This window comes from Pipra filicauda, unplaced genomic scaffold (genome assembly GCF_003945595.2).
Source record: "Pipra filicauda isolate LSUMZ 115617 unplaced genomic scaffold, ASM394559v2 scaffold6_size6359152_pilon, whole genome shotgun sequence".
NCBI lineage: Eukaryota > Metazoa > Chordata > Aves > Passeriformes > Pipridae > Pipra > Pipra filicauda.
In genome coordinates, this window is record NW_024104865.1 from 1,831,125 (window position 1) to 1,846,147 (window position 15,023).

Consider the following 15,023-nt stretch of genomic DNA (forward strand, 5'->3'; position numbering starts at 1 on the left):
TGGGGAAGAACAGAGGCAGGGGGAATGGAAGAATCTAGACCAGGGCCCTTCACAGACAACCAGCAAACAAAGTCATAAATAACATGCCATTGGGGACCAGTTAATCTGCTCTATGAAAAGGTGCAAAGTATACAAGTGGGAAAAATAACATTGTATAATAATCGGCATGCAACCATAGGTGTTAAACCATATGCAGCTAGGCAAATAAATGAAGCTCTCCCTGAGTGCTGTGCAATAAATCATTCCAAAAGAATTCAGTCCCTCCCCCTTCCTTATCCCCCAAAGAAAGAAAACAAATTACTTTAGACATGGAGTCAACCCTGCTACTCTGCAGCTGCCAGTTAAGGCGAGTGGATGGGGAGCAGTAGGAAAGGGGCAAAGATATAAGAATCTGGGGTAAAAGGGGAAATAAAAAACAACCCTGCATTTAAAACCACTGACGATTAGGTAGGGAAGGGAAAGGAAATAAAGTCCAGCACCAGGTAATACCTGGACATACAGGGACAAACTGAGTGTGGTCAACTTTGTGGAGTTTGTTTTGCTTTTTAGCAGAAACTGGTTCATATTGAAGGGGCTGCATTGATTTGCTTAAATATTTTTATAGCAGCTCCTTGTTGTTTGTAATAGCAGCATTCAGCATAGGCTTGTTGGTGGATCTGCAGTTCAGACATCCATTTGAATCCAGTTGATGCCTGCAGATAAACTGCACGTGATCACTCACCTCTCTTGAAATGTTCCTGTCAACTTCACAACATTTCTGAGGTACTACAATTAAGGAGGAGATGTTTCACAGTAACTGTCATTACTAGCTCCTAGATAACCTCTGGAAAATGTTTAGACCTAGGCTTCTCCTGAAACCAAAAGCCCTGGTGGGGCTTGCGAGCGATTTGCAAGGAGACAGCTGAAGGAAAAAAAGGGTTCAGAACACAGATCAGTATATCCTTAGGAGTGTCTGTTGCCCCCAGCTTTGTCCAAGAAGGCCATGGATATTGCCTAGTACAGCATAAGGCTGTGAAGCAGTAGAGCTGCATTCCGGAACTTTGGAAAACCTTACTCCTCCCATGAAGGTGTCTTTTGGTGCCAGGCTTAGGGTGAAGAGGTTCTCAGCTTTGGTGGGTCTTGGAGATGGAGTGAGTAGATAAGAGAAATGTGTGAGGCCCCACAGGAATATCAGCAGTGCTTGTGGAGCAGCAGCATGGGAAAATATCATAGAATCATCTAGACTGGAAAAGACCCTTCAGATCAAGTTCAACTATTAGCCCAGCACTGCCAAGTTCACCACTAAACAATGTCCCTAATTGTCATATCTATGTATCTCTTAAATGCCTCCAGGGATGGTGACTCAACCACTTCCCTGGACAGCCTGTTCCAACCACTGTTCCAGTGCTTGATAACTTTTTTGATGAAGAATTTTTTTTCTAATATCCAATCTAAACCTCCCCTTGTGCCACTTGAGGCTGTTTCCTTTCATGCTCTCACTTGGGAAAAGAGATCAACACCTGCCTTACTACAACCTCTTTGTATGTTGACTGTGTTCTCTTTACTTTCAAAGTGATGTCATCAGCGCTGTGAACCATGTTGTTAGAATCCTGTGTATATTTTGGAGAGAGGGTGGGACTGCCATCCTCATGTTCCCTTTTTCTTGGTGGTTATCTCATTTTTGCATTTTTCCAGACCACCAAAATAAGGAAGTGGTCAATGGGAACTCCCACAGATGGAGTGGCTATTGCCTATGTAAGGCTGCAATTCAGGGAAATCCTGCTGGGAGCATTAACTTCAGCTACAGTATCACTCTGTAGTACTTCGTTTGCCTTTTAAGCCAGAGCATGGAAGAGGGCTATACCCGTCTCGTGACACTGATGAAGTGAGAACTCATCATGGCTAATGTCTGAATTCCATGTTATCATGAACTTCCAAAGCCTGAATATTCTGCCCAGAGACAGCTGATTCAAGCTAAATATCCAGAAGTAAGTGCTAGCACTACTGTCAGAGACAATTCCCTCTGCCTCCTTGTAAAGTGCTAAATATTACCAGAAAAAGCTGGTCTATCACTCCATGAAAAGGCCCATCACACTATAAACCTATCTCTTTTGCCTTCTTTTACTTACCGTAGTATCGTAAAAAAAGAACATTGCTGTAGGTAGGAAGACCAGTCTGAACTGCTTTTTACCTGACTGTGACAGTTTCCAAAAGCTTTCTATTTGGTGTCGTATAATTGCACACTTACAATACTGTAAAAATAGCATGCTTGTATACTCTAGCCAGCAGAGGTAGTCAAGTTCTCCAATAATTGCTGTGCTAGTTGTTCCAAGCACTATTAAAAACAGGTGTGGAAGTGAAAATAGTTTCCCAGTAAAACTAAGGCTCCAGTGGAAACACCTATTGCTTCTTGTTTTATTGAACAGTATTCCTCAGTGTGGAAAGAGTGCAGTGGAAAAGGAGTATAAGGAAAATAAATGTGTTCAGAGACAGGTGGCTTATCTCAAAACTCGGTATGCCTCAAGCTCACAGTGCTTAGAAACTGTGTGAAATGGAAAAGAGGTATTAAGGAACAAAAAACACAGACTCTGTGTAGTTTTGCATCAAAATGACAAGGACAGTGTCTAAGGTTGAAAGTTTTTCTACTGCGGAGGAACCATCCTGATGTCAAGAACTGAAGAGGCTGCATTTTGATGCCAAACTTTCTCTCCTTAGACTGTGGAAACTGTTGTCAGTGTGAAGGTACCGCACAGCTACAACTGTCATATAGAATCCAGGTGCTTATGGGGGGGATCAGAACCCAAAATCTGGAAACTTAAACCAGATCAAATATCTCCAAGATTTTAGTCTGTGTTAGCAAAGAGGTTGCTTCACTCATTGAGGATCTGCTGGAGCTTCTCGGCCTGTGTGAGGAGAATGGAAAAGACCTGAAGGGATCATGTATTTTTTTCTCTTAGTTTTAACCTGGAGTCACATTTGGTTAATAGCAGCTCTGACACATGTAACCTGCTTCTAATGTGGCAACAGAGATCCCACTGCCTCTTCCAGTTAGTGAACAGTTAATCACCAGGACTTTTTTATATCAAACATAAATCTCCTTTCTCCAAGTAAGCTGTCTGCTACTTGAACTATGCATGGAAGGAAAAAAAATTCTATGACTATCTTTTTTTTTTTTTTTTTTTTTTATAGAACAGCTTTTATGTCTCAGAAGACTGAATGTCATCCCTAGACTAAACAAAGTGAATTCTTTCGGCCTTTTCTCATAGATCAAGTTTCCTAGACCTTTGCCTGTTCCCTTTGCTCATTCATGCCCTTTCGCCAAATGGTCCACCTCTCCCTCAAAGTGCAATGCCCAGAGCTTGTACACAGGGCTGATATAAAGGCTTACCAGTCCTTAGTGCCCCTTTCTTATGTGAAGCCCCTGTCATTACATCCCACAGCTAGACTCTCTTGTTTTGACTTTTTTTGTTGTTGTTTGTAATGTCAGGAAGTTGCAGGCTTTTTTTGTGGTCTACCTAAGCTCCTGACCATTTTTTTCCAAGTCTTGCTGTCTCGCCAGTAATTTTCTCTCAATGCACTGGATTTCTCCTTGCTGCTTGTTACAGTTTGTACTTGTAAGTTGTGATCAGACTGACTTAAAACCATTTATCAAGGTGACTTTGAATTCTTTCCTGAAGTTCAGTCTGTAAATTGGGTGCTCTGTTCCACTAGCCAAATTGGTCATTTAATTTGATGCAAGTCTCATGATAGCTTTCTAAACTGGACTGTTTCAAAGAGAACTTTTGAGATCTCGTCTCGAAGAGTGTATTTTTCTTAACCTGCAGTGTTAGACATCTCATGGTAACTGTATACAGTCTGCATTTTCCTTGTTTGCTTGTGAGAATGACACAATGCTCTAATGAACTAGAATTTAAGCAGAGCTCTGTTTAATGCATTGTGTGTTTGCAGGTTTTTTCCTAGGATGATGTACTATAGCCGTAAAAAAGGCATTGGTCTCTTTCTGCCATCCTTCACCTGGTCTGGCTACAGCTCTAGGAGGGCTAGGGCTAACTAGCCTGTGTGACTAACTGCTTGAGATGGGATGGTAAAAAGAGTCCACGGCCTGCCTTGGCAGTTGAGTTAGAATTGCAAGGACAGGTAGCTTTCAACTGACAGGTTTCAAGATGAGTGGGTGTGGATCTTTATTCACTTTATGAGTGGGTGGTTTGGAAACCCCGTGGAGCAGACTCCTTTCTTAACTGGGCAGCACCACAGGTTCTGCTAAGTGAGCACAAATTGAGCATCAGAAAGTCCCTCTAATCCCTGAAACAGTGCTTTCTTCAGCCAGTCCTCCTAATTTCAAGCTAGAGGTTAGATATTGAATAGACTTCTCATCATGTAACACTGGTGGGAATGCAGTGCAGCTTTATCTGTTTGAGCAGGAATAAAATGGCAGGGGAGGGATGTGTTCCTGGATAGCTGAAGTTTAATGAGCTACTTGGAATAATGCCTTTTTTAAAATTATAACCCACCTGTTAAACCTTTGTGTTGTACTTGTTCAGCACTGGAACATGTAGCATCTGCTTCTGCCTTGAGAAATGAAATGGAGTGAGTACCAAGGTAAAGCAAGGACTGCTCAATTGGTACAGTGTGGGAGCACCTGCAAGCTTTATTTTTCTTTCTACCTCTATATTAGCCAGAATACTCTGGAGGGACTATGATTCCAGACAGAACAGGGTGGAGTGGGTATCAGCACTGATGACTAACAGAGGTGTGGAGAGATTTATGCTATCCCCATGAGCCATATTTGCTCAGCTGTTATTGTGCTCCTAGTAAACACAGAAGGGGTTGTTTCTCTCCCTCCACCCACAGCCCTGCTCAGGGAACAGGCAGCTAGTGCCTATTCACTTCGTTGCTTTGCTAGTCCTGCTAACACTTGTGCATGTGCATACCCAAAGGCTTTTCAAATTCTCTTTCCCCTCTGAGGTGTAAAGGATGCAGATTTAGACTGCTGATATAACCTGTGCTGAACTTCCTTTGTGGAATGAGGCTGTACTTTCTTTTTTTTACTTTTGTAATTTCTGTACAGGGATGAGGCACTTTTTCTCCTGGAGTGGACCTGGATCCCGTTCACATTAAAGCTCCATTATACGATGTAAAAGCACCTTTAAACTGGCATACATGCTATGATAAAATAACCAGTTCAAGGCTCCTGTTCTCTTCTACAGCAGTGTAAAGATGCTAAGTAAAAATGAGAAATCAACCCTGTCTGAATTAAGCTCCCCTGGGAGACAGGCAAACACTTTTTTCTCACTGAGAGGAAAACTGAGGCACAAAGACACTTAGTCCACATGTTTGGGTTGGCACAGGATGTCGATAGGAACTTGGCACTAGATATCTGTGCTGCTGCCCTTTGTTCTGTGCTGCACTAATTGCTCACTGAGGGGAAAGTTGGGAGTGGAACAAAAAAAATTTGGGGAAGATGTGCTCTATTTTTTTGAAACAGTATTTTGAAGTCAGGTTCCTGTTGCAGCACTAACAATGGTTGATTGGTCAAGAATTTTTCAGTAAAAGACCTTTTCCTCCCCTTGTGATGAATGCTTGTTCACTAAAACTGAAGCTTTTTGTGGGAACTCCATGGGAAAAGTTTCTCTGGTCCAGACAGAATTTCTGGTCAAAAGAAATGAGAGAGGGAAAGAGAAGGGAGTCTGCCCTGCCTGGCATGGCCTGTAGCTTTGGGGTTAGGCTATTTATATAGGTTCATTGGGGCTGGGCAGAAGCACAGAGGAAGGCTAGATCCTCTCTTTTGCCCAGTTGGGAAGAAGAAATCCTGTCTCAAGGGTGTAGGGAACTTTCACGGGTGTTTGATTTTGGTGTCACAGTGTTTCCTTCTTTTAATTAAAAAAAAAATTGTGGGTGCAAAAGAGCAATATTCAAAAAATAATCTGCTGTGGTTGGATAGCAGATCTTCCTTATGTCCCATCCTAATCATCCACAGCATCCTCACAGCCCCAGTGAATCATATTTAGTCCTTTGGCTCTGATAGCAATGAGAGTTAATGTGTCAGGAGAGCAGCTGGAGGAGGCTGCCTTGTCCCCAGAGCAGCATGTTGGCTGCATCTAACCCTGCAAGCTGAGTATGAGAATTGTTAAGCACAAGCCTTTGGCTAGATGCTGCTAGACACCCTCTCTTCTCAGCTTTGTAGAGTAAACAAACACCCCATCTCTTTAATAACCATATAGTTTATTAGACAGTCAGATGAGTCCTTTACCTCATCCATCACTTTTATTTTTATTGTGCAGGCACTAGATATATGTTTGAATGTGTGTACTTAAGGGACCAGGAATGAGAGACCTTTTTATGAATCTGACCATGTATTTCTCAGAAGGCCATTACTAAGGGGAAAATTGTTGCAGAAATAATGTGCAACTGCAGATGTCCAAGCCATGTTTTCCTGCAATACCTCATGTCTTCAGAGGTACTACTTTAAAAATATATTTTAATAAGTGTTAGGAGCAGCCAGGAGTAAGAAGGAACAAACAGTTAGCATTTTAGAGCTGAGCAGTTAAGGTAAAATGGATTTCTGCCAGCAATTCTCTTTTTTGTGTGTGTGCATACATTCCCTATTTTTTTTTTTTTACTGTTATTGGATTTTTTGTAATCTAGATTTGCTGATTTACAAAGGTTTTGCTCCCCAGCAACAGCAAACTGGCAAGTGTTACTTAGTTTCTTTGCTGATGGTTGTCTTCAGACAAGCAGAGATGGCAGAAAACAGCAGAATGTGGCAGTGCCTTTAAAATAAAGAAATAAATGGGTATAATATTATTTTTTGTCCTAGGAAGACTGTGTCCACCTTGCTGTTTTAAATGTTCTTTCTCTAAATGTTTAGTTCAGGGAAAGAAGGAAAACCTTTCTTTATCTTTCTGTGCCTGCAACTCCCATTAACAGGGAATAGGCTTTTAAATACCCTGCGAGTATAATAAATATATGCTACTTTCTAAGATGACAGCCTAATTTCATACCTGGCATTAAGCTTTCTAGCTTGGCCATAGGCTTTCACTGTTCTCCATGAATGTGACCTTGGCAACAACAGCAAAGTTTCCAGTAAGCAGTTTGACTGGAACAGGCAGTCTTCAGTGTCCTGAAGCTGGGATAGCATTTGATGGTCCCTTCGTTACTCAGGAGACCATCTTTCAGGGTGACAGTGCATGCAGTTCATGCCAAGTCCCATTCTAGGGAAGCTGATGGTATGGATTTCCCAGCTGATTTTGCTGGCTTTTGAATACCCCAACTGTTAATACTCATGTTTATTTTTAAGGGAATTAAATGCTGTTAGAATGGTAGCCTGGAGGAAAGAGCTTCTCCAGGGGCTAGTACTAGTTAATACATTCTGCTTACTAGACAGATGTCACTGAAGGAACTTTCCACAAGGCTGTTGTCAGAGTCAATGTGTTTGTTATTCTGATCTCCTCTAGCTCAGGGAAGGTATGGTGGATCTGGAAAGGGTTCAGAGAAGAACTACCAGCTGGGACACTTCAGCGTATAAAAGAGATGAAGTAGAAATCTGTAATGCAGGGAGGAACTTTCACAGCAGCTGCTTCTAGATGTATACTAGAAATGAGAAAAGTGTGATCTCCCTGCTATTTCAATTGTACTGCATCATTACTAATGATGGGCCACTGAATTCTGATGACGATGGCAGAGTTTGCACCATGATATCTATTTGATATCAACTGAACAAAGGCTTTAAGATTTGTTTCACACCGCCTTTAAATACCATTCAAACAGGAAACAACTACTAGGTAGTTATGTGTTCTGGTAGTAAATGTTGTGACTACTCAATTCCCACAAATTTCTGTTAATACTTGCAGAGTGTTTTTTCTCTTTTTTATGGCATAGCACAAATGTGTGTATATGTACATTTATTCTGTGTAATTTGCATACCTAGCTGCAAATATATGTAAAATAAGATACTAATTCATTAAAGACATTTTTTTTCTTTATTTCAATAAAAGTAGCATATTTCTCTGTTCTGACAAAGAAAACCCACTTTATTTTGTTTCAGAGTAATTTTACTGCTAGTTTTGCAAGACTCAAAGGACTTGAGAAATCTTGTTTTGACTTTGTGCACTCAGGAAGCTTTGGGGATTTAGATAGAAAAATTTCTGGAATGTAGTTCTTTTTAGCAATTTTTTTCTTTTGCTTATAATATAAAGATGATATGGAATTTTGCCCCTGTTTTTTTGCTTACCCAAGCTGCATGAATGATTCGCCTCACCTGATGGCCAAGGTGTGAATTGCTGTTGGCAGACTGTGGGTAAGAGGGGGCCTCTCTGATGTAAGTGGTTTGTTAGAGAGCCTGCAAGCCTCTCACTCAATGCCTTCTCTGTCCACGTACAGCTTGGGAACAGTTGCGGCGTCTTTTTTTTTTTTTTCAGATGTGAAGTCTGTCAGCAGAGTGAAGTCAGCTTAAATATCAGCTGAGGCTTGAGCTCCCTTTCAGTTTTTGTTGACTTTATCCCCTCCTGCTCCTTCCTGGTCAAGTTTTTCTCTGCTTGAGTCAGACTTGCCGTACTTCAAAGTTTTTGTTCTGTGTTTTGAATAACACAGTTTTGGGTTTGTGTGTGGCAATGTTTAGGTGCCCTTCACATTCCCAGCCCTGACAGTGATCTGAAATGCTGAGAAGAGCTGAGGCCATTTTGGGTTTTAAGACTCGTTCAGCTACAGTTCAATTTCAACCAGTAAAAGTTCTTCTGGTACCCAAGCATGCTGTACTCAGGTGATGCTGCGCAGACCTGCTGGAGGTTTTTGTTGCACCTGCTGCCACCAAGCTGAGGAATTCTAGCTGTGAATTGGCACCCCTTCTGCTCCCCAAATATGGAACAAAAATTACTCTCAACACCATAGTTTATCACCAAAATAAAAGACACAACTGACGGTGTGCAGACAGGCAGGCAAAATACAAGCAAACAGTGAGTGTGTGTTAGTTATATGCTGAGCCAGACCCAGGAGCAGGATGCTGAGGTCATGCCATGTCTGCTGGCTGATGGTGCAAACATCTAAAGATTTGGGATGAACCTGTGGTGTCATTGCTGGTCCATGTTGAAGAATATTCTGTATTTAAAACTTGAGGGAGTTCTTGCCTGTGGCAAGGAGTTACGGGTCTTGTGCCTTATGTGTAAAAAAAAAAAGAAAAAACACAGTAAACTGCAAGGGAGAGGAAGGCTAGGGAAGAAGAGGACAACTGTTCCTTCTGTTTTTCATCACTCTCCTAAGGATAAAAGTTAGATTATTGTCTTTTGTTACCCTAGACTTAGACATGCGTTAAATCAGGTGATCGGCTGCCTTGACTGCTTTTTTCTCACTGTGATACCTTCAGTAGTGAAATCATTTTCCTACTCATTAAAGGGCAGAATGCTTGAATACTTGAGAACTTCTGGTTGTTGAGCCAAATTGATCTTAGCGTTCCACATTTATTCTGTACTTATTTTTCCCCTTAAATGGCTGGTCCATGTAAGAGGCAGCAGCCTGGCACTCTCCATGCATCCATCAGTGCTCTGCAGGTGATGGTTGAAGAGGTGGCCTTAGGACCCTATGTGCCAGGCTGGCTGCAGAAGCCACTTCTGGGCTTCTTCTGTTCTTGGGTTCCTGCCAAAGAACCACCTCTGTACTCTGTTCTCTGTTTGATGATAACCTATTAAACCTTTTCTGCCTTACCTACCCCTTGGTAGGAAGCAGTGTTGGGTGCCCTTTGTTTTCCAGGGTGGAGAGGTGATGGCAGTGTGGGTAGAACTGTTCCTATTCTGTTCCCTGCTGAGGTGTGTGCAAGTGCTCTCTGCACTGGATAAGGAGGTGTTAAAACATAATAGCATCTCTCCAACATGATCCCAAGAGGAACTGGTTGAGAGGGAAGAGTGTGGGGTAGGGCAGGGTGTTTGCCTCCTTTGTTTAACTGGAAAATACAAGTCATAATTTAGGATCCATCAGTTTGCGAAAACATAATCTGGGAAATGCTCACCTCGTGGCTGCAATAATAGTGAGTTATTGTTATCTGATAGTTCAGTTCCACAACTCAAGTGATCAGGAAGAGTGTTTCCTGCTGTTTCTGACATGCTGGGCACTTGGCAGTCAATGTCTATAATCCATAATCTTGTGTCACAGCTAAATGTAGGAGAAAGCTCTCAATGTAGAAGGCTCTGAGTTCCTGGGGATGTAGACATACTGGTGTTTGATGAGAGGAACAGCCACAAAGGGCTCCTGATGTGAAGGATACCTATATCCTGCTGAGCATAGGAAAGTGATCTTGATTTGGGTTTTTTCCCATTCCCTTCAACCTCCTCTCTGTCTTTCAGAGAAAGTTCACTCCTGCGACCAGGAAAGGCAGAGTGCCCTGGAGGAGGCCAGGCAGAATCCCCGCGAGGGTATTGTCATCCCCGAGTGTGCTCCTGGAGGACTCTACAAACCAGTGCAATGCCACCAGTCTACTGGGTACTGCTGGTGTGTCCTGGTGGACACAGGACGTCCTCTGCCTGGTACTTCCACTCGGTAAGAGCTATAGGCAGGCCTGGTGAGGTGCTGGAAAGAAAGGATATAAAAAAAAATGCTAGCGCAATATCAAATCAGTTTCTCACTCTAGAGCAGTCAGCTCTGCACTACCTTCCTTAGAGTGAGCGATGCCATATGTGGTGTTCCCTGTTGAGTGTTACTATGCATCTCCCTCTCCATAGGATTTAGATAGAAACTACTGTCCTTACTTTTTCTCTGTGTTAAGTACTCATTCGAAACAGCCTTTTTTGTTTTGTGGCTTGAAGCTTTTGGGTGGTATCAGGAACTGATGCTTTGCTTCAGTACAGGTTATGGGCATGAGCAGTGAAAAGTGGCTTTGCATTATCATCTGCTTTATAATTCCATGCTGTAGCCACTTGAATCCTGATCAGTATGGATTTAGAAGACTGCTTGGTTGTGCATTAGCAGATTTTAAGCAAGTGATTATTTTTTTTTCCCCAGTTACTCTCTATCTTAAAACTACCTGGGGACTCTTTTCTCACTTGGGGTTTGGAAACAAACTGTGGGTCTGGCAAGCTGTAAAAATAGCCCAGTAGGAGCTGGGACCTAAATTCTGATAGGTACAGTGATTCTGCAGAGCATGGACAGCTTTGAAAAAATTATCAGCCTATGCCCACGAGGAATGGAAGAGGGCCTTGTGCCTCTTTGTGGTTTTCAGTTGGTAGCTGGTAGTGGACTTCTTCCTTCTCTTTCCACTTCTGCTGCTGTTGCTGACTGTCCATAAACAGATGCTTGAGAATGGTATTTCTTCTGCAGGTTTATTGGTTTCCCCTGCAGTAAGCAGATAAGGCACAAACCACTGGTGATCATGTGATGTCACTAAAGCTGTGCCACACAGTTCAGCTTCTGAACTTTTCCTTTTTCAGCTATGAGACTCCAGTGTGTGAAAGTGATGCCAGATCGAAGAGCACAGAGGTTGATGATCCATTCAAGGACAGAGAACTTCCAGGTCAGAGGAACAAGATACTGTCTCTCCCTTCTTACCTTGTCTCACCTTGGGACTCTTTAAGAGGTCAAGAATATTGTTGAGGAGATGGGGGATTTTTCCTCATGCATGCTTTACCGTGGGGTTTGTTCTGTGTTATTTTGGATTATCTCCGGTTTCAGCAGTGAGCTGGAAAAGGCTGAGAGTGTCCTGGGGGGCCTGTTTATTGCCTGTCTGCCCTTTGAAAACATATCTGGAATCGGAATTTTCAGGAAAGAAACCTGGATGCCAAAAAATACCCTGGGGGGAGAATGGGCTCAGCATTGAATGTTCTTCAAATTCTGACCAGGATAGGACCCTTTCCATTCAGTAGGGCTTTTCAGCAGCTTGGTGCCCCTTGAGTTATGAAAGAGGACACAATTGGCAATTGTTAGTTGACTGACTTTGCTCCCTGACACTGCATGGACCAGGCAGGACAGCATTCCTGGTGTACTAAAATCCCTTAGCTAATGATGGCTTCTCGCTTAGCTGGACTTTATCCCTTGTTTTCTGCCTGGGTTGCACTTTATTTCCCAGCGCTGCTTGTCTTCTATTCTGCTTTTCCCTGACAAGCCATAATTTACTGTTTGCCCACCTTTTTTCTGCTAGGAACATTTGCTGGGCATAGCTGTCTGTGTGGCTCTTAAAAATGCTATCCCACCTGCCTGTGTTTTGGTTTTTCCTTCCTACTGCCTTTCTAAGGAGCAGAGTGAGGGGATCTTCACTGACATTGAGTCAACCATTGCTCTCCTGGGTGGGGACTGCTTGAAAACAGAAGCTACAGTGGGTCCCTCTCCACCATGAGGGAGTGGTGGAGACCAATAACTCTACAGAAAGAGCTGTTAGCTCTGGATCTGCTTTACTTTCTGCTGGTCCTCTCTATGGCTTGCATAAAATGAGTTGTTCCTGAGCATGTTCACAAAGGAAATGAGATTTGTACCAGATCTACCTTCTGTGTCTTCTAATTCTCTTCCTGCTGGCTCCTGACCTCAGACCCCAGAGCTTTCTGCTTAGCAACTCTGCCATCAGCAGGGCTCTCTCCTGTGCAGCTCCTCATTTTCACAAGTCGTGTAGAAATTTCTATCTGCCTTTTTCTCACATTCAAAGGAACTTGACCAATTGGTTCAAGTTGGATGATAGGTGGAGGAAAACCAGCTAAATGATTGCATTAAGGCTCATTTCCTTAGGAAATCACACTAAAATAGAATAACCTTACTTCCTTGATTTCCCCATCCCCTTCTCCCATTGCTTTACTGCCTGTCCTTGCACTTCACACCTGCCTCTCCAGAACTCCTCTGTGAAAATCCTTTGCTTATGGGCTTTTTCTTTGAGACTATATTGCTGATCTCAGACAGAATGGTTTAATTTCCCTTCTCCTTTCCCTTCTCCACTGAAGCCAGACAAGGGGACAGGAACTGCTTGATGCAGAAGAAGACACAGGATGGTCTGTAGCTTAGTGGTCTGGTCCCAATATTAGACTGCAGGAGAGTTGCCCTCTCAGTTCAAGCCACTTTTCCGTGCCCAAGTAAACTTTAAGTTCTGCATTTGGCTGCACTGGTTGGCATGATTGTTGCCCAGAGAAGTTTTAGATGTTCAAGGCCAGATTGGATGGGGTCCTGATCTGGTAAATGGCATCCCTGTCCATGGCAGGGGGGTTGGAACTAGATGATCTTTGAGGTCCCTTGCAACCCTAACCACATGCTGTGATTCTGTGGTGATTCCTGTCACTGAAAATACCCATCTATGGAGAGATGAGGAGATGGAGGATCTAATGCTGATTTGTCTACCTGAGAGATGCTGTGCTGCATGATCTTTTTAATGCAGTCTTGAGGTTTGTTTGATTAACTGCTCTTGTATGCAAAAATTCAGAAGTGCAGGGGGTAAGAATGTTTCTTTTTGTTTTTTTCTGCTCTTATTTCTTAGCAGAACTGAATTTTAAGAAAAACCCCTGCTTTAATTTGAGATTGATTGTTCCATTTGCGCTCAGTTCTGTCAGGGGACCCCTTTATGCCTCTTCTGGAGGTTTGACCATTCTTAAGGCTCTCAGTGCTGCAGGCAGTGTGCTCCTTGGCCTGTGTGGAGAGACCCTGCAGAGGCCAAGGTGAAGGAGACATAAGTTCAGATCCTTGCACACGTACACATACCCTCTTCAGAAACTGTCATGACTATGGCTAGAAGAAAAAACGAAAGAAGGAAGGAAAGTGTTGCTTGTACATAGCAAATGGCAAGCTGCTAATTCCTGCAGACTGTGAGATGCTGTGACCCCAGGGAAATGACTTCTAGCAAGCAGTTTTTCATCCTTTTCATTACCTCAACAAAAAGCTCCTTTAAGTGAGTGGTCTACTCTGTCTGCAATAGCAGCTTACCCATTCAATGCTGACATTTTCTGGACCATGTGCCAAACAAGTGCTGAGGGGTGTGCGTGTGTGTAATGTACGTAATACGGAGACAGGCAAAGAACTGTTGGTTAGCTATTGCAGAGAACAGAGCCTGTAACACTGCAAAGGAGAGAGTTTTGTCAGATCAGTTTGCAAGCTGCTTTCAGCTGTCAAGGGATGACAGTAAGTTTCTGGTGCTCTCTTTGGGGTACATGTACTTCTCTCTTGTTCAAGAAAAGCAGAAAGTGTTGACAGTGCTATATGTTGCTGTGGGAGGCTGTTTTCTGATGTCTGCTGCCTTAATCAGCTGAGTAATTGGTGTAGTGCATGGTGGTTTGGGGAAAGAGGTGAGGGATGTAGTGGTGGCTTCTCTATCACATCAAGAGAAGACAATAGGATGGGAGGGTGATGGGGTTTGGACAATAGTTTCGAAGGTGGTGGGTTGAAGTTAAGCATGCTTGTTCTGTGGTAGGCTAGAGCAATTTTTACAGTATTCATGTGGTAATAAGTGAAGCATGCTTTAAGAATGCAAGGAAACAGCACAGATTGCCTTTTAAAGGTAAGGAGATGGAGAATTTCATCATAACAGACTGGTGCTGTTTAGGATAGGAGGCTCTGTCAGTCTGCGGTTATGATGGTGGGGAACTAGGTGGCCTCCTCACTAAGTAATGGAAATGGTTACCAAGCTCATCTTCAACCTGCTTTATCCTGCTTAAGCCAGCAGTGACTGGGGGTGACTGCCACATATTGACTCAGATTAACATATTTCCTATGAATGTGATCATGCAAAGAACTGAATTATTGTGGTAGGTGCTGGTAGGCAGTGCTCTCTGTGCCTGAAGAGGAGAGTGCAAGCGGCAGACCTTGCTTTGTGCTCTGTGATGCTTTAAGCATGTATGTTTAAAGTACTCTTATCAGACTTTTAACATGTCAGTTAGGACCTCAGAACAACCATGTTTGCATTGCAAGATGACCCAGGAGGTAATGAGTTGTTTTGTAAACTTCTCTGCAAGTGTCACCATGGGAACTCCTGTCTGTCGGGTGCTTCCAGCACATCCCTTCGGTTTTGCTGGTAGAGAACTGCATGAGACCATAAAGCTAACCACACAGTCTTCCTGCCAGATATTGTTGATGACCCTGCATGTGCCTGGACAAAA

General features: G+C 43.0%; 1 protein-coding gene across 6 annotated transcripts in view; it reads left to right on the plus strand.

Annotated features, from left to right (window-relative positions):
* SMOC1 (SPARC related modular calcium binding 1) overlaps positions 1-15,023 on the plus strand; it is a 132,695-nt gene that overhangs the window by 94,527 nt on the left and 23,145 nt on the right. For all 6 annotated transcript variants that reach the window (XM_027716889.2, XM_027716891.2, XM_027716894.2 and 3 more), the window contains 2 exons: positions 10,311-10,503; positions 11,391-11,473. In XM_027716889.2, the coding sequence (XP_027572690.1) occupies positions 10,311-10,503; positions 11,391-11,473 (276 nt within the window). The remainder of the gene's footprint in view (positions 1-10,310; positions 10,504-11,390; positions 11,474-15,023) is intronic.